This window comes from Xyrauchen texanus, chromosome 30 (assembly GCF_025860055.1).
Source record: "Xyrauchen texanus isolate HMW12.3.18 chromosome 30, RBS_HiC_50CHRs, whole genome shotgun sequence".
Lineage (NCBI taxonomy): Eukaryota > Metazoa > Chordata > Actinopteri > Cypriniformes > Catostomidae > Xyrauchen > Xyrauchen texanus.
In genome coordinates, this window is record NC_068305.1 from 10,004,097 (window position 1) to 10,026,072 (window position 21,976).

Here is a 21,976-nt window from a genome sequence, read left to right on the forward strand (position 1 = left end):
GCTATTCTCCACGGCACATGCCCCCCCCCGTATTGTATGTGAAGTTTGAAGCGGGTGACCACGCTGTAGTGCAGGTCACGTGACACGCGCCGGCAGGACGTTACGTCGGCTGTAACGTGAACTGAAATGAACAGCTAGAGGCAAAACATTAGATCACGAGATCTCTATGGCGAAACCGACCAAACACCAGTTGCCAAAAGAGGGCGTTGACTACTGTGTCGGAATTTGCTCTGATTGGTCATGACGCATGAGCGATCGTTTCAACCAACATGCCGTTAATAATAATAAAAAACGAGACGGTAACAAGAGGTAGTTGTGTAATTTTTTATTCACAAATTCATTAAATTCATAAAATGTGAATCAAATTCACTATTCATAAAATGTTAGAAATTCGGTGTACTAAAAGGCAATTTTAGTACATTTGGTATTTCCCCCGTAAAATAATTAACAGTTCTATATATTGTTATTTGCGTATAATAAAAAAGAAATAATGAATAAATTAAGAAATAATGTTTTTTATGCTACCCAGGCAATAATAATAATAATAATAAAAGAAAGTAAATGGTAAGAAATAACACATTGTATTAGTATTAGGCTATAATATCATTTATATTTATTTATTTTCATATTTATACTAATTGTTATTTTGTATTATTTTTATATGTATTAATTGATTGATTATTATTATTATTTTAATAATAAAATAGTGTTTTTAATTTTTAATCATGTAATTTTTGTATGTTAACTTGCAATTATTGTTGCTAGCAAAATGCCAAACACAAATGCAAATGTATAGATGCATCACATTTCTTCCTTGTCTTTAAGAGTTTGAATTAATATTTTTTATGATTGTTTTTGTTTTTACTGTATGTGTGTGTGTGCTAAAAAAAATTCAAAGCTCTGAACTCTGAATTCTGTTCCCCATGTGTTGTTATTGTTTTGTATTAGCCTATTGTATGCTATGCTGTGTTTAATATGTTGTTCTGGTATGGCAATTGTAATTTGTTGTCACTGTCATTGTTTTCTGTCATCAATAATGTTAAAGTTTAATATAATATAATCACAATTACAATTACAAAGTTATATTGATTCACATTTTAAGTGTACTTATCAAATTCTCTGTTTACACTTTGCTAAGATGTGAATGCACAAAATGGCAATATTGTCAAATAATATTGATGACATTTTTGTAACTTGCTAAGAGAAAACGGAAGAGCGTCTACCTGGGCCGCATAGCGCCCCCTGTGGAATACAAAGGCATTTCAAACACCGGAAGCAGCTGTAAGCCAACTGCCGTTCCACTGTTTTCAGTTCTACCGTTTCGGCGTTGACCAATCAGAACAGTTGACGTAGTTTTCGCGCGTAGTTCGTCTTTTCAACATATTCATTGTTCGCGGGAAACTGCTCACTTGAGGATAAAATACAGATCCAAGTACAGCGATGTCTCTCTTTCACCATGTTATTGATCGAGGACTTTCAAAAAGACGTAACGGTGAGTGTGATTTGAGAAATTTAAGGTTTGTTTATGGTTAAAGGAATTGCTTTTGATTTACGCGTTGTCTGTTTTAGTTGGCTATTGATGCGATTTCGGTACATCGCTTGACGCGTTTCTGATTATCTTCTCAACATTTAATCGATTTTTTTTACTCAGACCATCGTCGGGGGCTTCCTCTGTCCTCTCTGTTGGATGGATTTCAATGCACTCGACAGGATGAACATGTTTCTTATGGATCTTCAGCTGCTGCTGTGCCGCCGTTTGGATGCACGTTTTGCTCTGGTACAAAAATTAAACTCTTGCATGCACAGTCCACACACACATCCACTCATACGGTAACCCAGACTAACATGTTATGTTTTTTTTTTCTTTGCAAAATTGTTAAAGACCCCCGCCAGCAGAGCTGCCTAGCTGTTGCAAATGAAGAAGGTCTTTTGTCTATCTTGAATGCAGGAGAAAAGCAGAGCTCTATACTGAAAGGTAGGCTCATTTCTATCAATATTAGTACAAAAACGTTTTTTTTTTTGTTCAACTGCAGCATAAATGTATATCTTTGGGTTTGCAGAGTGGCAGGCACATGATAATGCAGTTTTCGACATTGCTTGGGTTCCTGGTGTGAGCAGCTTGGTGAGATTCATTTCCATCTTTCTTCCTATGATGCTCTCAATGCTTTTGAGTAATATACTAAACTGTGCCTGGTATATATTGAGAGCTCAAAATGAGAAATTTGAATATATCCCTATACAGGTGACCGCCTCGGGTGACCAGACAGCCCGTCTGTGGGATGTGATCACTGGCGACCTGTTGGGAACATTTAAAGGTCATCAGTGCAGTCTTAAATCAGTGGCTTTCCCAAAGCAAGAGAGAGGTAACTACCGATCCCATGATGAGACTTAGGAATCATGTAGTCCCATATAACTCCAATTGCGCCTGTATGAATACTGTGCATAGAATGAAAAATTTTGGGATGTACAGAATACCTGGATGATACGTTTGCCAAAATGTGCAGTATACGACTATTAAGTCCCGCAATGGATCGTGCACAATTTTATAACCCATTTTTATTGACAAAAAAACTAAAATAACTTAACGTAATTTTTAACTCTTCTCTTAACTAACACATTTTTTTTATAAACTTTTACTACGGCAAAAAAAAAAAAGATTAACATTTTAAGGACAATTTTTGATAAATTATTAAAACTGAGGAGCCCTCTCACAATATCAACCCACATATGAAAACAATGATCATAAAGTAATGTCACGTTTACTTAAAAAAAGTGATAAAATGTCTTTATTTTCTCTATAAAGTATCATCTTATTCAGTGAGGAAAAATTAGTCCTGCAAATATTGTGACTGCACACATTTAGCCAGTGCAGGAGCCAGATGTTTGTGCACATAATCATTGGCAAAAGAAGAACAAACGGAGTTGATGCTGTGATTGAGTTTGCTGACTCACAGCTGTATATATGACCAAATATGATGAGGAAATTGGGATTTGTATGGTTATGCACCTCTGTTTAATTGTCATTAAGTTGTTGCCGAATGATTTAAAAAAGAAAAGTACAGCTTTTTGTGTGCACAGTAGTCTAACAGCACTCGTCAATGTTATTTGAGCTAGCCAATCAAATCAATGAAGACGGGACTCTAAGGAATTGAGCGGGAACCTCGTGGATTATTCTGGCGGCACACATAACGGAAGCATCAGTATTCACCATTTGGTGAAATGTGCCGCTTGGAGTTAAAAGTTGCTCCCAATGGCAGCCTCTGCTGTCATTGGTGTGTGTGTGTGTGTGTGTGTGTGTGAGTGTGTGTGTGTGAGTGAATGGGAAACAGCGTAAAGTGCTAACCGTTAAGGTTAAAAAAGGCGTTATATAAGTGCAGACCATTTTAGCATATTTACCAAAAATGTCACGTCTGTATGTGATTCATTTTTCATTCATAATATTTAATGTGAAAACCTTTAACGGAGCAGATTTCAGCGAATCAGGCTTACCACAAAGTAAGTAAGAGTGTGTGTGTGTGTGTGTGTGTGTGTGTGTGTGTGTATATTGTAAATGAATTGAATGATTGTGATAATCTGGAATGTTTCTGAAGTACATGTTTAGAAAATTCACTTGATATTGTCTTTTAAAATGATCTATAACACAAAGTAGAGCATTTTCACCCTCAGATTAAAACTAGAACATGATAGAACCTGTGAAATGTTGCTTCAATTCAGTTTTTTTGGTTTTGGCAAGGACCGTGTCACTATATTTTTAATGCAAATATTATTAGGTAACAAGTTAAGATTTTCTAAATTATTTCTTTGTTTAATTCAGAATTTTGTACAGCATCTCCAAAGAGTTTTATTTTAAGTACGAGCCACCAGTTCACCTAAAAATGGAAAATGTATTTTTACTCATTTGCTCACCCATATGATGTTCAAAACCAATGTGCTGGGGTTCTTCTTGGAACATAAAAACAGATTTTATCAAAAGATTCAAAAATTTTAAGCAGCTCTATTCCATAGAATAACCGTTTAAAATGAGATGGAGCAGTCAAGCTTCATAATGGACAAGTACTATAAAGCACTATTAAAGGTTCAGTATAAAGACATCATAACAGTAGTCAATATGTCTTGTGCACTTTATTGCACTTTCTGGGGCCATACAACAGCTATGTGTACTTTTATGGTATTTTTATAAAAAACTAATTTCCCCTTTGACCTTGACCGCAGTGGTCAAAATAAGCTGTTTTTGTATGGAAAAGAGCAGCGTTAGGATTCTTGAAGGAAATATTGTGTTAAGATTGTACTGGGAGGAAAACATAATGAGGGACAACTTGAGGGTAGTAAATAATTTTGTGTTTTCTTTTTGCTAGCCTGCTGACACAGTCATGTCATTTTACAGATACATCAATGATGAAAGAAATTCCAATTGTATTCGTATGTGAGCACAAAAAAGAAAGAAAAGATGACTGAAACTGGCAAATTGCGAGCACACACAGTGGTAGACTTGTACTGTACTAACTTCTGTGTGACTTTGTTTTTAAACCAAAAATTATGCAATTTTGGGCATTGAATGCATTTTAAAGCCTTTATTCAGATCAGAGCCTTTACTATTTTAAAGGACACAAGAGGATGATTATATTTGTGACCTCAACACCCATGATCCCGCCACCCACAAAATGGTTTGCCCCCCCCCCCCAATGTTCAAGACATGGTTAAGGCCTTGGGTGTAGGTGCAAACCCGATCAATATTTAAGTCCTTTGTTACTATAAATTCTCCCTCCCTGACCAGTAGGTGGCAATATACACTAAGAATACAAATTGCCAAAATACGAAAGTGAAAGGGGACATTTTTAGTTTAAATGTTTAAAGAATTCCTATTTCTTTAACTTTGTTTGTTGTATTCCCAACACAGCTGTATTTAGTACTGGAGGAAGAGATGGGAACATAATGGTCTGGGATACAAGATGCAGCAAAAAAGGTACTTTTATTAAAAAAAATTGTACCAATTTTTCTTCTCCATTTGGAAATCCCAATGCGCTCTTTAAGTCCTCGTGGTGGCGGAGGACGGATCTCAGTTGCCTTCTGTTGTCTGAGACAGTCAAACTGCACATCTCATCACGTGGCTTGTTGAGCGTGTTACTGTGGAGACATAGTGCGTGAGCGAGAACCACAATATAGTGACCACGAGGAGATAACCCCATGTGACTCTTACCCTCCCTAACAACTGGGCCAATTTGGTTGCTTGGGAGACCTAGCTGGAACTTTTTTTCTTTTTATTTATTCAGATCAAGGTGTAAATGATTGGGTGACAAAAATGATTTAAAGCTTACAAAATGTTTTTCATCCATCACAGATGGTTTCTACAGGCAGGTAAAACAGATCAGTGGTGCCCATATGAAACCTGAGAGACACACGCCTCAAACAAAGAAGAGGCGTGGTATGGCGCCCCCTGTGGTGAGTTCAATAAGCCTCATTTGTTCTAGTTTTGTAAGATTTAATGGGGCGTAGATCAAAATAGCAGTTGCATTTAATGGGATTTTCTTGGACTTGGCTCTTTCATTAAACATTATAATACAAAATAAGTGCAGTTGTATAAATCCAGAGATTTTCTCCCCTCAGGACTCCCAGCAGGGTGTAACAGTGGTTCTGTTCTGCGATGAGAACAAGCTTATCTCTTCAGGAGCAGTAGATGGGTATGTTCAAATTTGGGCCACAGGCTATTCTTGAGTAGCCTGATCAAATGAAAGTAAAGCCTAATTTATTTAATTTTGTTTCTCTTTTTTGGAACTTGATGAACGCTTTTAAGATTAAATGATTAATAAATAAATACAAAATCTGGCATAAGTGTCAAAACAGCTTCTTTATACTGTAAATACACTACTGTTCAAAAGTTTAGGGTCACTTGACTGAAATGTTTCTCATGATCTTCTTTTGATCTGAAGACGTGTGCTTAAACGAATTTCAAACATTTTGTAGGCAAAAATATAATTGTACCACCATATTAATTTATTTAATTACAAAACTAAAATTTTTTTTTTTTTTGAATGGATGACTTGGACCGAATAATTAAGCAGCCAATAAGTGCCCAACATAGATGGGAACTCCTTCAATACTGTTTAAAAAGCATCCCAGGGTGATACCTCAAGAAGTTGGTCGAGAAAATGGCAAGTGTACATTTCTGCAAGGTCTAGGCAAAGGGTGACTACTTTGAAGAAGATAAAATATAACACAGTTTTGGCTTATTTTGGATTTTTAGTCACAACATAATTCTCATATTTCCAGTTCTATTATTCCATAGTTGTGATGACTTTGCTATTATTCTAAAATGTGAAAAAATAAAGAATAAGTGACCCTAAACTTTTGAACAGAAGTGTATGTGATAAGACTAAGATTGAAAATAGCAAGACTAACATTATTAATAATAAAGCCCATGAGCCACATTGCTGTTGTAAAACAAATAAACTTGGCAACGCTTTACACCCCTTAATAACAAGTTCTACCTCTTCTTGTTTGGGACGTCTCCCGTTTCATAATTTCTCATTAGTTCACATTTCTTCTTTGCACTTGCTTGGAAAAAATGCAACTCAGTCCATTTTGTAAACCATCCACACATGATGTGACTCATTAATGGGCCTCTAAATACTATTATTTTGTCCCTTGACTAATCCTATCTGTCTGCCATGGTAACATTCATATCACCCAAAACCAATCTTTGTAGTAGCAAATAAAACCAATATAAAAAACATGTTCTTACGTGGACTATATTCACACATTCCATCATAAAATAAGAGGATAACAGATGCATACCAAGGCCTAGGTTGGCATGTTTGCAGTAGCACCATGAATGCAGGATTTAATAATTAAAAATTACACATCTTCTAGTTGATGTATCTTTCAGTTATCATGGAGTGGTTATCGAACAGGTTTTTTTTTTTTTTTACTGGTCTGTGGATTCCATTCAGAGAATGAGGCGTTTCTGTTGTCCGTGCTCTGTGTGATTTGGTATATAAATTTTGTTTTTGTTGACACGTTTCGACTGTTGCATGGTACAATATAGATTGTTCAATATACAGTACAATCATACTTAACTGTCCAACTGTCGTATCTCTGCATAGGACCATTAAAATGTGGGATTTGCGGAAGAACTACACTGCATACTACCAGAAGTCTCTCCCTCTACAGGCCTATCCATACCCAGGCTCCTGTACACGCAAACTAGGTATGCAACTTATAAATTATTGGTCAAATGACAGGGTGGACATGAGCAGTGATGATTAGTATTTTAATTTTCACCAATGCATTCCTCCTGCAGGTTATTCTGGTCTTTCGCTGGACTCCACTAGCTCCAGGCTTTTCTCCAACTGCACAGATGACAACATCTACATGTTCAATATCAGTGGTTTGAAAACAACACCAGGTAAAATAATAATAAAAATGTTTATTATTATTATTTAAAAATGTCCTAAAATGTTGAATCTCAAAGAAATTGAGTCGGCACTCTCACTGGCGTGCTACATGCCATCAGAGTCATGTATAACTTTGTTAATTAAATTTTTTTTTGGGGGGGGGGTAAACAAAAGAATGTTATTTAACTACCCTCAGATACTGCTGTTTTTTTTATATATAGAATAAATGATTAACATGGAATAATCTTCACATGCTGTTTACTAGGGTTGGGCGATGTCCCCTAAATTGGCAGTTGACGATGTTGACAGTAAAACATCGCGATGGATCTATGATATCGTCGTGGGGGGGTTATATAATTTCATATAATTTTCTAAAATTATATGAAAAATTATAATTTCGTTATTTTACCAACCCAACTAATGACTCGTCGGGCGCTTTTATCAGTAGGTTGCACTGACACGTGAAGCATTTTTTTTTTTTAGCTTTCACTTAAGAAGAGTTGTGCACTATTTATTTTAATATATCTCTTTACATAAATACTATTTTCCACTTAAAAACTATAATTTCGTTATTTTACTCACTGATGAGCAAAAGGTCGAGGCAGAAATGACCATGTACCTGCAGGAAATGGCCATTGATGGGGAAGAGGACCCGCTGACTTGGTGGAAAACGAACGACAAAAGGTTTCCGCTCATGGCAAGATTAGCACGGAAATATCTGTGCATATGTGCTACCAGTACTCCATCAGAGCTGGTCTTCAGCACAGCTGGTAGTGTAGTTACTCCAATCCGCAGCTTATTAAAACCAGATAAAGTGAATATGTTGGTATTTCTGGCCAGAAACATCGAAATTTAAACATGGTCTGTGGTGAAAGATATTAGACTTCTTCACGCATTTTTCGCCATCCGCTATGGAGCTATTCGATTTTGCATAATATTTTTTAAACGCTCATTGTGTAGTTCATATGACCACTTTACAATATTTCAATAACATAATTTATTTTGTAGCCTGTGCTGAAGTTAATTGTGCTGCTAATTATAAGTGAAATGTTAATGCCGAAGTTTCGGTCTGAGTGTTGTTCCGCTTTCTTGTTCTTTATGTGTTGTTCTTCTATGTTTTAATAAATGTGTGTTATTCATATTCACCTTGTTTCTTTCATTTGATTTGACATTATGGATTTATGGCCAAGGAAATTTTTCTTTAAAAGTATTAACCAGACAAAAGTTATTTGACGCTCGCTGGTCTGGGTTTATCTTAAACTGCCGCTTCAGTGTATACAAGAGCTATGTGACAATGAGCAAGATTTTCTGAGACACTACAACTACTAATAATTAATTAATAAAGGCTATTTTCTTGTAGCCTACAACATAAAATATTTTAATCTAAATGTACAGTGTAAGACATGTAAAAAAAAGACAAGAAGCTAACAATGTCCAGATCAATATTTGTGTAGCCTGCCTGACACGGTATTTTCACAGACTAACACGCCACGCCTCTGGCATATACTACAGTATTTAAAATAGCATATATGCATTAGTTATATTCTCAATTTAATTTACAGAGCAATCCCTACAAAGTTTTTAGGTTAACTATAGAAGAGACTAGGATTAGTGAGTCACACTAGCAAGTCTCGCAAAAGGGGGCGTGGCATCACGATGGTGGCTCTACATCGTGATGTTGGTCAGCCATCACGATGGACGATGATGTCGTCCATCGGCACAACCCTACTGTTTACCTGGATTTTGCATTGCGTGTAAGCAGGGTTTCATTTTTAATATTTAAAGTAATAGTTCATTCAAAAATGAAAATTCTTAGTGTTTCTTGCGCTCATGCCATCTCCAATGTGTATGACTTACTTTCTTCTTGATAACACAAATTAACATTTTAGAAGAATATTTCAGCTCTGTAGGTCCATTCAATGCAAGTGAATGGTGGCCAGAGCTTTGAAGCGATATGTGGTTAAATCCTTGTCTTCAGAAGCAATATGATAGGTGTGAGTGAGGGAAAATTTAAATATTTAAGTCCTTTTTTACTTTAAATCTCCACTTTCACATTCTTTTGTTTTTTGGTGATTTGCATTCTTCGTGCACCATTCTGGTTGGGTGGTCAAAGGTGGAGATTTATAGTAAATGAAGGATATAAATATGAATCTGTTTTTCCACCTACACCTGTCATATGGCTTCAGAAGACATGGATTAAACCACTGGAGTCATATGGATTACTTTTAGGCTGCCTTCATGTGGTTTTTGGAGATTTTTTTTTTTATAAAAAAAAATTGGTTTGTGTACTGCAGAAGAAAGCAAATCATACACATCTGGGATGGCATGAGGTTGAGTAAATGAGGGAATATACATTTTTGGGTGAACTATTCCTTTAAAAAAGTACTTTGAAATGATAATTGAGGGCTAATAAAGGTGTTTCTCTTTACAGTTGCTGTATTCAGTGGTCACAGTAACTCTTCATTTTATGTGAAATCCAGCGTCAGCCCAGATGACCAGTTCTTGGCTAGTGGCTCAAGTGACCATCATGCTTTCATATGGAAGGTGAGGAGTCCTTTGAACACTCACGGAGTCTATGGTGATATAGAAACCCTTCTGGCATACCCAGTTCTCCATGTCTCATCTGAGAATTGGGACATTTGTGGTCACTATCTGCACATTCTTAACTCTTTTTATTGCTTTTGTTCAAGATTTCAGAACCAAAACAAGCTCCCTTGATGCTTCAGGGTCATAGCCAGGAAGTCACTTCAGTGGCCTGGTGCCCCACTGACTTTACCAAGGTAATTAGTTTTTATTAGGTTTGCATGCATTTTTCCGAGTGCATATCACTTGAGTGTGCAACCCTGTTTTTTGATTGAACAACTGAATTTTGGACTGCAGTTGTTCCTTCACATGCACTCGCACAAAACATTGTTGGATGTTTGTTTTTACAATAACAAAAATTGGCTTTGATTATTTTCTAAAACAAATGGTTAAAAGAATTGTGACCCTTTCAAAATTGATAGTCATTTAAGTAATCTAGTTAGTGTTGGGAAACCCTATTTAGAAACTGTATATCTTCATAACTTTCGATTCAGCGAATGGTTCTCAAATGTGCATTCTTCTGCGGTTGCAGATGGAACATTGTACTAAAATCCTCTCACGGTGTTTCCTGTGCTGCCATTCTGCAGCACCGCTAAACATTGTGTGACCAGTGTAGTCCGATTCCCAAACTAATGACTCTTAACAGCCCGTTCTTTTTTTTTGTTTTCTTTTTTTTCTGTTTTTGTGAATATAAAAAGTGTACTGAACCGCAAGCCATTGATTTAGTCATGTTAAAATATCAAATCATCATTTGGTAACGTGGCAGTACATTTATAAATTTGTTTCCTTAAGAATCCTAAAATAATCATTAAAGGAATAGTTAACCTCCCAACTTTTTCTTTTTTTTTCCCCCATTTTACTCACCCACATACTATCCCAGATGTGTATGACACTTTCTTCTGCAGAACCAAAAATGAATTTTTTTAGAATAATATTTCAGCTCTGCAGGTCCTTACAATGCAAGTAAATTGCTGGCCAGAACTTTGAAGCTCCGAAAAGCACAAAGGCAGCATAAAAGTTATCCAAAAGACTCCAGTTTAATCCATGTCATCAGAAGTGATCCAATCAGTTTTAGGTGAGAACAGACCAATATGTAACTCCTTGTTCTCTAAAGTTTTTTTTACTACTGTCTCCTTGGTGATCATGATTTAAAGCTTGATTACACTTCCTAGTGTTTGCATGCGCAGCGCGCTAGATGGCGCCAAGAAGTGTTATTGAGCTTGCGTTCATGATCGCCAAGGGGACTGCTGATATCAAGATTTATAGTGCAAAAGGTGTTGCATTTTGGTCTGTTCTCACCAGAGACCGATTGGATCGCTTAAGAAAACACGGATCAAACCACTGGAGTCTTGTGGATTACATTTATGGTGCCTTTATATGTTTTTTGGAGCTTTCAAATTTCTGGTCACCATTCAGTTGCATTGTATGGACCTACAGAGCAGAGATTCTTCTAAAAATCTTAATATCTGCTCTGCAGAAGAAAGTCATACAAACTCGGATGGTAATAGGGTGAGTAAATAAGAGGATTTAACCATTAATGAACCAGAATGGTTAAATATAAAGCAGTGTAATATTGGTCACTCTCTCTGCAGATTGCTTCTTGCTCCGATGACAACACCGTTAGGCTCTGGCGCCTGAACTGCAGACCAGAAGAAGGCACCGCAAACAGAGATGCCAACATTGTAGGCTGGACACTTCGTAAAATCCAATCACCAGCTAGTACACCCGGTAGGAATTATTTTGATTTGTGTAAAACGTTTTACTGTCAATCATAAATAATTAATTGTGAACATTGCAGGCAGATTTAGCTGGTAATTAAGAATTAAGGGTCTTCAGTATTTTTGAGACATGACACATTCTAATGACGTGAAAATGGCAGGTTAATGCCAGCAGGACATGCCATTTGCAGCCTGGTTTACTGCCTAACTTATACAACTGAAATACGTACAGTAATCAATTGTAATTCAGTTATCATTGTCTCTTCAGACCTTCACAGCCCTGTTCCACACACTCCTGCCAAAAGTCCCAGGTCAGAGAGGAATGTCTCTCTGGCTTCACCCCGGCCTGCTGCTTGTGCCCCCACCGGTGCCAATTTACCCCTCCCATCAAACACATCTGCACCTGTGGCCAAACTCAGCAGCCCCAAAATCACTTCATCTATCCAGCAGTGGATCAGCCGCAGTTGTTCTCCAGGTAACCGTGACACATCTCCACCTCGTACGGTGCTCCAACCTGTCGTCCAGGGTCCTTCCTCTGAACGGCGTGCCAAGCGACGACTGGACACGGGTGATGCTGCTGGATCTGGTTTGGGTGAGGAGAATGGAGTATCTGAGTTGTATCCAGATATGAAGAGGAGCAAGAGTTCGGTGAGCTCGCAGAACTGCTCCGAAGAGAAGAGCGACTTATTCAGTTTGGAAACTGAAGAGAAGTGCCGCTCAACCGTTGAAGCTGGTAAAGAGAACAGCTCTCCAAGAACGACTGATTGGTTGTCCGTGATCAGCCAGAGACTTAAAGGATCAGCTCAGCCCAAAAGTCCCAACAGCAGCAGCAAACGACAGGATGCTAGAATACACTGCTCCCCAGTGAGTAATGCATTCAAATATACATTTGCTACATGTCACTGCAGATCTACTGTCCCATTGTACATGATCAGAAAATTGCTCTCGTAATTTTGTAATGCACCGCTAACACACGTTTATTTTGGCATCCAGATTAACAGCTCGAACTTAAACAAAACAAATCCCCACAATTTACTGCGAGTAGAATTTTGGAATTAGTGTACTGAAATTGTAAGTGTTAAATTCATTGTAAACTTAACTCAATCTTTTGTAATAGGCTTTTATGACAACTTAATGTAGTGAACTGCTCCCATAGTTTGGGGGGAAGCGGTTGTCAACAGGAGGGGGTTCGTGAGAGGAAATTATTATTTACGTAATTTACCGAGTTCTTAAAACATTGACGTTTCGCCCTGTAGTCATGAATGGCAATACCACTTATCAGCCACTTTTGAGTTGGTTCTGTTCACTGCCAACCTGACTGCTTGGTAGATGCTTCTGGTGGGTCTTAAGGCTTTCAATTGATTCAGACGGTTAATATTTTGTTCTGCAGCCAAAACATTTTTAGGGTTGGCTAACCCTTAGCTGACAAGCCAATAGTAAATTGAATAAAATGTATAGTTGATGTAAAAAAAACAACAAAAAATTGAATCAAGATTTGTGAAATTGTACTGAGAATTCTAAAAAAAATGCGTTCAAAATTATATTTTAAACGGTGCACTCACTTAAGAAAAACAAAAAACACATTTTACTCCAAAAGAAATTAATTGTAATTTTGAAACGTATGTAAAAAAATCATGAGCACTCGCATGAGAAGAGAACTTGCATCAGTAACCTTATAAAAGCTGTTTTATTGTACATGGAGTGGGTTCCCCCTCATGGGGGCTGCCATGTTAGGGTCACATGACCAGCTGAATACTACTCTCTTAAAGGTGAGCTTTTTGTTCATGTCTTCTTGGACCTACACTGACACCTAGGGGCATGGAGGCAGCGTCATTTAAATGCCGTTTCAGTTACTAATCGCAGTAAGCAATTAATACACTGTACAATAAGAATTTATCCATGTAAGTGTCAAATAACAGGAGTTACTAAGATTTAGTGAGTAGTATTTGGCTGGTCATGTGATCCTAACATAGCAACGCCCATGTGCATGCCCTCTCCATTTAGAATAATGTGGATTTTATAAGGTTGGTGATATAGCCTGGAGTCTTCATGATTTAATACATGTTTCAAAACTGCTAATATATTTTTTTTTTTTAGGGAAACAAATTACTGTATATTTTAATCTCAGTAACCATCATGTTATTGGACACTTACTACTTTGATTTTAGAGGTAGATCTATATATCGGTTTTACAGATGAATCTGTGCTGATAGTTGCTGTTTGGAATGATTGTTATTGCTGATAGTTATTTCTTCAAATACATAAGAGTCCCCATTGTGTTTTGGGCATGTTTATACTTAAAAGTCCTGTGTGTATTTACTATTGGGTTTTTGGTTGAACCATAAACTGCTTCTGGGCTTTTATTAATTTTGGGTTCTTTGTCTATGCCCATTATTGTAAGAAAAAAAATAAAAATTGACATTCCATAAATTGATTTTTAAAAACTATTGTCTGATAATCGGTTGTCAGCCTTTCCCAACACCTTGGTTATTGGCAAATCCACTATCGGTTGACCTCTGAATTGATTTAATGATTCGTGACTGACTGTGAATAGGGAATTTCTTCAATGGTAATAATAACAAAAGATTTAGTTTGAATGATGCATCCAGGCCCCTAGGTGTCTGTGTGAGTCCAAGATGACATGTTCAAACCATAGACTGTAAAAAAAGATGGACGACGCCCCTTCGCTCTTTTCCATTGGTGAGAACTGAAGCCGCCAGTGGCCCGATATGGCGCTGACATCTTTGGAACTTAAGTCTGCGCAGTTGCGATTTCGGGACCAGACCTGCGCAGTAGTGAGCAGGAAGTAAAGCCGCGAAATCAAGGCCCCGCCCTCACTCTCGCTGAATCAATCGCAAGCACACGCCCCTGCACTTTTGTCTTATGATGGTGTGAAATAATTAATTATAGACATTTTGATATTAAATTTAAAGCTCCAATCTCCTCAGTCCTCCGAAGATCCCGAAAAAAAAAAAAAAGTCAGTTGGTGCTTCAGTGACTACTTCGCTCAGAGAAACTGTCAATCACAGCTGTCAATCATGATGTCACGGCACCGTTTTTATAGCATCATATAACTAACTAAAAACAAACAAAATTACATCAACGTAATAGTTTCTGTCATTTACTGTAGTTTCTATTTTTGGAAAAAAGATATGTGAAGTGTAATTTAATTGTTTAGCTGGTCTCACGTCCTGTTGAATAACATGGGGAGGCGGGGTTTATGGCCTATACTAGGACCAGTCACCGGGGGGCGATCGAGACGTTTTGGCTTCACTTTTGAGGGCTTGTGCGGCACACTTGGTTCAAACAATTACCAAGTGTACTTTTTAACATTAGTCAAAATATCAGGGGGAACTTCAAGTATTTCATTTTGGTCAAAGGGGCTCAGTTGACCGTACTAAACATGAAATGTTATTTTCAGTGTAGAACCAAAAAAATGCTGTTAGTGGGAAAGCTCATCGTGAGCATGCTGTTGCAGATAGGTTGCTGCTTCGTTGATGTTGAGATGTGTAAAATGGTTTATTTCGTATCGTTTTCTCTCATTAGGCAGCAGTCTCTCCACTTCCCAAGAGAGTCGTCTCCCCTCCACCAGCCCAGAAAGCGTCACCTTCCAGACCTATGAAAAAAATCTCTAGCTACTTTATGAAAAGGACACAAGACTGATTGTTTGATCATCAGACATCCTGCTGAGAACTCTATTTTATGACAAAAATCTATTGTTTAAATTCTATCCCATGTTTCCTTGAAATATGCGGCCTGTATTTATGTATGTAATGTTTCGATTTTTATCTAGTTTTATATTTTTAAATAAGTTTCATTTTTAAGAGCGGGATCAAAGTGATGTGAACATCTGAGAAATCATCATTTGACACTGCAATTAAACTCTACAAAAGCTTCCATGGCTTGGCACAAATGCTCGTCTCTATTTAAATGTGGGTGACATGCTTTTCAGAGTTCTACATTGATTGTAAAGCTGCACTTTACATAACTAATCCATATACATTTTGCTCAGTGCTTTTGAAAATATTGAAGAACTGCAAACTGTAGTGAGCTCAAATTGTTTATATAAGTTTATTTTAAACTATGCTGCTTTTTTACATTTAGATCTGTTACTTTGAGCATACTACATGCTGTACCATACATGTATATTTTTTTTTTTTTATTTGCCCGCAAATTTGTATGGAATCAGACCTGATATTTCTGCTTACATATTTGTTGTAAAACATGCTCATTTTGCATATTTGTTTTATTTTTTTGTGAGTGTAAGGATGCAGTAGTAACCACTTTCGCATGTTGTGTCTGTGTATTTCCGAAAAATCCATTAAAACACGAATCTGATTGGTCAGAGGGCGGAGTGTACTTTATGCGCGAATTCTGATTGGATGAACAATCTGTCAGTCTGTGCCTCATTTTTATTTTTAGACCCCAATGGAGCGTACCAGTAGCTGAATGAAGTTCAGTGGATTTGAGAATGTTTTACGGGTCGGAGGAAACGCATTAAAGTATTTCCTTACATCTCAAATTAATGGAGCCTATTCCAAGCATATGGATAATAGTGCCTCCGTGTTTCGGGTTCATGTTTGCAACCCGAGTTTGAATTGTGCTGCGTAGACGAAGTTTTTTTTTTTTTTTTTTTTTTTTTGCGCGCGCGCAGGTATACTTGGGCACCGGGTATTGTTTGAACATTTCATCTTGATAAGTCCTGCTATTAACTAATTTCTCCACTTTCATATGTCAGCAAAATATAGACCTGTGATACCTGTGGCTTGTTTGGGAATCATGCATGAGTGTTGACTCATACATCTGCGGGACTTTATTGACTGCATGTCATTAGATGAGTTCTGTAGAGTTTAATAAGCAGAAGGATCGATGGGATGTCGGTCAGACTAGAGAGCATTTAATGCAAATGCAATCCCTGTAAACTCTGCTTATTGGATAGAGCTGCTTTTGGAATGTCGGCGATATCTGCGTCTGAGAAAGTGGACGGATTCACTCGGAAATCGGTGAGGAAGGCTCAGAGACAGAGGATTTGTCAGGGCTCGTCTCAGTTTGCGGCGAACAGCAGCATCAGGCCTGCGGCTCCGGAGATCTCTGCGCTCCCGCAGCTCAAAGGTAAGCGGATAAACGGCTGAAAATAGGGCTGTGTATTAAAACCGGGTTGAGCTGCCTACCTAGACGGCATTTTTGGCCAGCATAGGCGCGTGACGAGACATTGACAAATACGGTGACACAATTTTTTAGAAAAAACGACTCGTGGCTAGTTTAAAACACGTGACAAGGTCGTAGAAATGTAATTTCAATAATTTTTTTACATTCTCTAAAAATAACCGAATTAATGATTTAACGGTATCAAGTGGTGTAACTATAAATACATCTACAATACTTTCCTTGCACATTAAAAACACGTGAGTGTACAAAACAAAAAAAAAATCTTTAAATTGCTTTTTTTTTTTCACAATTATTTTTTTAGTCACAAATATATTTTTTTTGTTACCCCATTTGACCAGAGGGTGGAAAAAAAAAATACAATTATTGATATATAATACATTCAAACACAGCCTCTAGGGGGTGTCTTCTGTTTTTTTTTTTTTTTTTTTTTTTTTGTCAGGTGACGTCTAAATGGCTTCCAGCATGTTGGTTACACCACCTGATTTTGATATGGAAAGTTTTTTTTAAAACAAAATTGCTTCATTTTTGTTGAAACCAAGCTGCAAAAAAATAACTCGTTCTTCCTCCACATTGTGATGTCACATCTTTGCATCTGACTGCCTCCAGAACAACACATCAATGCCTACTTTACCTTATCACTTATGTAGCCCCACTCAGTAGCAGCAAGCAGTGAGATTCCTAGAGAGCCAATCAGAACAGTGGCTGTCTAAATAACTGACCTATAAAAGTAATTGTTATATGCTTTCTATTTAAACTCAGGAATTGAAAACATGTTCATCATAGTAGAAGTGTATTCAGATAATTGTTATGAAATGATTTAATGCATTTAAAAAAAACCTGTTCCAGGACAGACAAAAAATAAATAAAATAATTGAGTGTCACGTCATTGACCCACATACACTAAACTCACCAGGAATGGATAAAAGCCTGGTTACGACCTGAAAAATATTTAATTGTACATTTTATGATAGTCCATATTATTTATCCCAAAAATTGTCTAATTGCTACTTTTGCTGCCATGTCCCATTTTATGAGTGAAAACATGTTCAATCCATTTGGGAGGATTTAAGTTTTAGTTTGTCTCCTTTTTTTTAAACTTGAGTTAATTTTATTTACAAAAGTTATGTAACAAATGTCTCAATACTTTGCCTAAATTTGAAGCCTTTTTAGATTAAATATCACATGTTATAAAATCTCTTAAAGGGATTCCCCCCAAAATTCTCTCATCTACTCACCCTCATGCCATCCCAGATGTGTATTACATTCTTCTGCAGAACACAAATGACGATTTTTAGAAGAATATCTCAGCTCTGTATGAATGGTGACAAAAACTTTGAAGCTCCAAAAAGCACATAAAGGCACCATAAAAGTAATCCATAATACTATTCAGAAAATATATGATAGTTGTGTGTGAGAAACAGAATATTTAAGTTCTTTTTTACTATAAATCTTGACATCTGCATTCAGTCAAGCACTAAGAAGTGTAATCAAGCTTAAAATTATTATCATGCATAAAGACTGCAATGACAAGATACACAGTAAAAAAGGAATTACATTTTGGTCTAAATTTCTATACAACCTCTCACTCTCTATTTCTGACATTTCTGATGAAGTGCTAACTGTTCTTTGTTTGTGTAATATGCTAATAAAAAAAAATATTCAGAAAAATAAAATGACATGGATGCCCAAAAATGCTGTCTAGATAAGTAGCTGTTTTGAGACACAGCCAGTCAGTGCTACTTATGACAACATTTGATGTGCACTGATCCTTGTCAAATGTGTTCCTCTATATGTGTTTTATTGGTAAAGCTGGACACTAAAGTCTTCTATTTATATCTTTTAATGGCCACAAGTGAGCAATAACAGTAGGCCCTTTACTAGGGAGAGTCATGTTTGGTTGTAGACTGTAAATATTGATTGCGTCACAGTGATCACTCAGTTGCATCTTATCAAGGGAAGCATCTTTATTTCATGGTCCAACCTGTGGTTTCCCACATTTCCTGTCCTCATATTGTTGCCTTTGGAAGTCACGTGGTTTTCAGTTTTGTAAATCAGTAAATACAGACATGGAGAGAGGGAGAGAGATGAAACTAATGTAATCTCTGTTTTAGTTGAGGTCATGCTTGCCAGTTTCATGGTAGAGTTTTTATCCAAGATCTTTCATAGGTCAGTCTTAAGAAACACAATTTTTATTTTTTTTTGCTGAAGTCTAGTTAGCCGAGTCAACGTGAAGCACAAGTCGACCAGCTGGTACAGATTTGAATTGTGATTAAAGGAGAGAGAACATTGAATATCTGAATGTTTCCTGCACTGGAGACAGCTGGGCAATGTGTCAAGTCATATTAGAAATACTGACATTATGACTCTCCAGAGACCTGCCATGTAGCTATGGCAACCACACGCTCAGGGTATTATTGGGAACCTCAACAAATTGAATGACTCATTCGGTGTGTGCTCTTGTGTGAATGAGGGCAAATTAAATGGAGGCAATCAATTAATGTGTTTCTGATGTTTGCAAAGTCAGCTAGATTCTGTATGGTCATTTGGCTCTATTTTGTGGCAAAGACAGTAAGACTTGGCAGAAGTTGTCTGGGAAAGTCAACAGGGACAGTGGCATTAAGATCGGTTACATAAGGTGTAGTATTAATAGAGCAGCAGTGGGGTTGTGTTACAATCCCCCCAGCTCTGTGTGCGAGTGGCTTCGACTGGCATTCTCTCACTGTTAAATCCTTTCTGAGTGGAAAAAAAGCATCATGAATTGAAGTTTACAGAAGCCTGAAACAGACACGCTGTAAAAGAGCAGCGTTATAATCGAAAGAGAAACTTCCAGTACTTGTTAAAGGGTTAGTTCACCCAAAAATGAAAATTCTCTCATCATTTACTCACCCTCATGCTTTCCCAGGTGTGTATGAATTTCTTTCTTCACCAGAACACATTTGAAGAAAATTGGAAAAATATCCTTAAAATGCAAGCGGATGTTGATCAGACTTTTGAAGAGAGTTAGAACCACTAATCGTGACCACGAGGAGGTTCATGACTCCATGTGACTCTACCCTCCTTAGCAACTGGGCCTATTTGGTTGCTTAGGAGACCTGACTGGAGTCAATCAGCACACCCTGGATTTCAACTCCAGGTGTGGTTGTCAGCGCCTTTACTTGCTGAGCTAACCAGGCCCCCCAGTTTAATGTAGTTTTGATATAGACCATTGTTGCGTAAGGAGGGTGTTTGCTGGGTTGAAAACCTCAAGTCTTGATAGTGGTGTACTCTTATGTACAGTACATCATGTATTGTTCTGAAAGCAAAAAGAAACAAATGAAAAACAAAATGTACGCTGTCATCCGCTCAACCTCAGAGTACGACCGAAGCAAAGCAGGCACGATTACGTGCGTGACTCAGTTTACTCGCTGTTGCTGTCGTGCCATTGATTACCCCTTCATGTGCCAATGTTGGCATGCGTGCCAACCACTGCATTAGTCGGCCCTTTTGAATCCACACCATAAACAAACAGTGCTTCCTACCAAGTGAATTACTTTTATCAGCCCGTTCTTTTTAGTTAATCAAAAACTTACTGAGTCATAAGTAATTGATTTCGTCATGTCAAACTTCAAATGAACCAAGAATTCAGAGTTTAAAGAATTGCTAGATGGTTGTTGTAATGACAGTATGTAGTAGTGATATCAAAAGTACCTTTACTTTGGTGCTATATTAAAGTCAATACTAAAATTAAAAGATGTCATGATACAAGCATTTCTTCAGTACTGGTAGTACCGGGCACCGACTCAACTTGGTCACGTACACTGTCGCGTGATTGCTTTCAAATATTCACATGCTTATTGGAGGGTGTGCTCTGTTACTCCATTTGCACTGAAATCGATAGTTAATCAAATTAAAATCATGATATGTCTTAGTGTGATTATTAAACTGTGAAAGGCTGCAATCTTAGGTGACGACGTTTTCAACTAAAAACTTTTTATGTGTTTTGGCTGTTCGTTTACTCGACAACGGCATTTTGATGCCTGAAAACGCACATTTTTGAAAATGGGTTTCAAAGTGCAAGTTTCTGAAAACGATGCCGTTATCGTCTCATACATGTAAACATACAAAAACAATGACGTCATGCACACGCATATTACATGTTCAATCTATAGGCATAAACTTCGAGAACTTCATCCTAACCTCCAGGGCGAACAGACCAACATGTTATCACAAGTTAGAGTCCTTAAAAAGGTGGCATGATTTATAGTCCAGGGTCACTTGTAGTAATAAAGCAACCTCATTGTCCTTCCAGACAAAATTGCTCGATGCTTTCGCCATCTTCATTGTTTGTATTCACTGCTCTGTGGAAGAATGCTTATGTGCATAGGTGCATAGTTTTTTTTTTTACAAAGCGACATCACCAACTACTGGCCTGGCATGCATAATACAGTGGTTAAGTAGTTTTTGTGGATCCGTGTGAACGGAGATCGTTTTGAAAACATTGACGTCTGTATGCAAAACCTTTCAAAAATGCAAAGGAAAAACGTATCTGTTTTAGTACATCGTTGTCGTGTAAACGTACCCTTAGTCTGCATGAGCTTTAAAATTAACTTGTGGAGTGCTTATACACTGGAAACTCAACATTGAGAATCATTCAGATTGCATTAGATGACAAAGCAGAGCACCAATCCACTGTGAAGTGTGCAGCACATATAGAATATATATTTATGTAATTATGTGCTTTTACAATCACACCAGGCCATGTAGCAAACTGTTTATCTATTTATCTAGAGAAGTGAAGCTTCCGTCAAAAACACACATCAAAATAAAAGCTAGACGCCTGAAAATAAGTAAATTACAACTTTATGTATAGTTGAATGTAATATTCACTGTAGTAATATTAATAATAAATGATGATTAATGATAATCATAATAATACAATTCAAGCAGTATATCACAAGTGCTGTTGTACTGAATAAAAGTTTTTTGCAATATTATGTTGAAAAGTAATTTCAATATCTCTTTTTTCTTGTTAAAACTGTAAGAATGAATTTCATTAGAAACTATTTTGATGATGAAATTAAAATAAACTTTAAAATATTGTTGTCAAAATTACTGGTACTTCAGTACCACATCGAT

At 37.1% G+C, this 21,976-nt stretch overlaps 2 protein-coding genes across 2 annotated transcripts in view; both read left to right on the forward strand.

Moving 5' to 3' along the window:
* Positions 1-1,394: 1,394 nt before the first annotated feature.
* Positions 1,395-15,495, forward strand: dtl (denticleless E3 ubiquitin protein ligase homolog (Drosophila)). The gene is made up of 15 exons (XM_052099237.1): positions 1,395-1,492; positions 1,652-1,777; positions 1,883-1,975; positions 2,061-2,122; positions 2,243-2,363; positions 4,898-4,963; positions 5,339-5,439; positions 5,605-5,678; positions 7,101-7,204; positions 7,298-7,402; positions 9,823-9,935; positions 10,082-10,171; positions 11,567-11,702; positions 11,961-12,556; positions 15,239-15,495. The coding sequence occupies exons 1-15, from the start codon at positions 1,441-1,443 to the stop codon at positions 15,353-15,355; spliced, it is 1,956 nt and encodes a 651-aa protein (XP_051955197.1). The 5' UTR covers positions 1,395-1,440; the 3' UTR covers positions 15,356-15,495.
* An 869-nt stretch (positions 15,496-16,364) lies between these two features.
* The window catches only part of LOC127624228 (serine/threonine-protein phosphatase 2A 56 kDa regulatory subunit alpha isoform-like), a 39,677-nt gene continuing 34,065 nt past the window's right edge, over positions 16,365-21,976 (forward strand). The window contains exon 1 of the mRNA XM_052098954.1: positions 16,365-16,804. Within this exon, the coding sequence (XP_051954914.1) occupies positions 16,645-16,804 (160 nt within the window). The 5' untranslated portion in view covers positions 16,365-16,644. The remainder of the gene's footprint in view (positions 16,805-21,976) is intronic.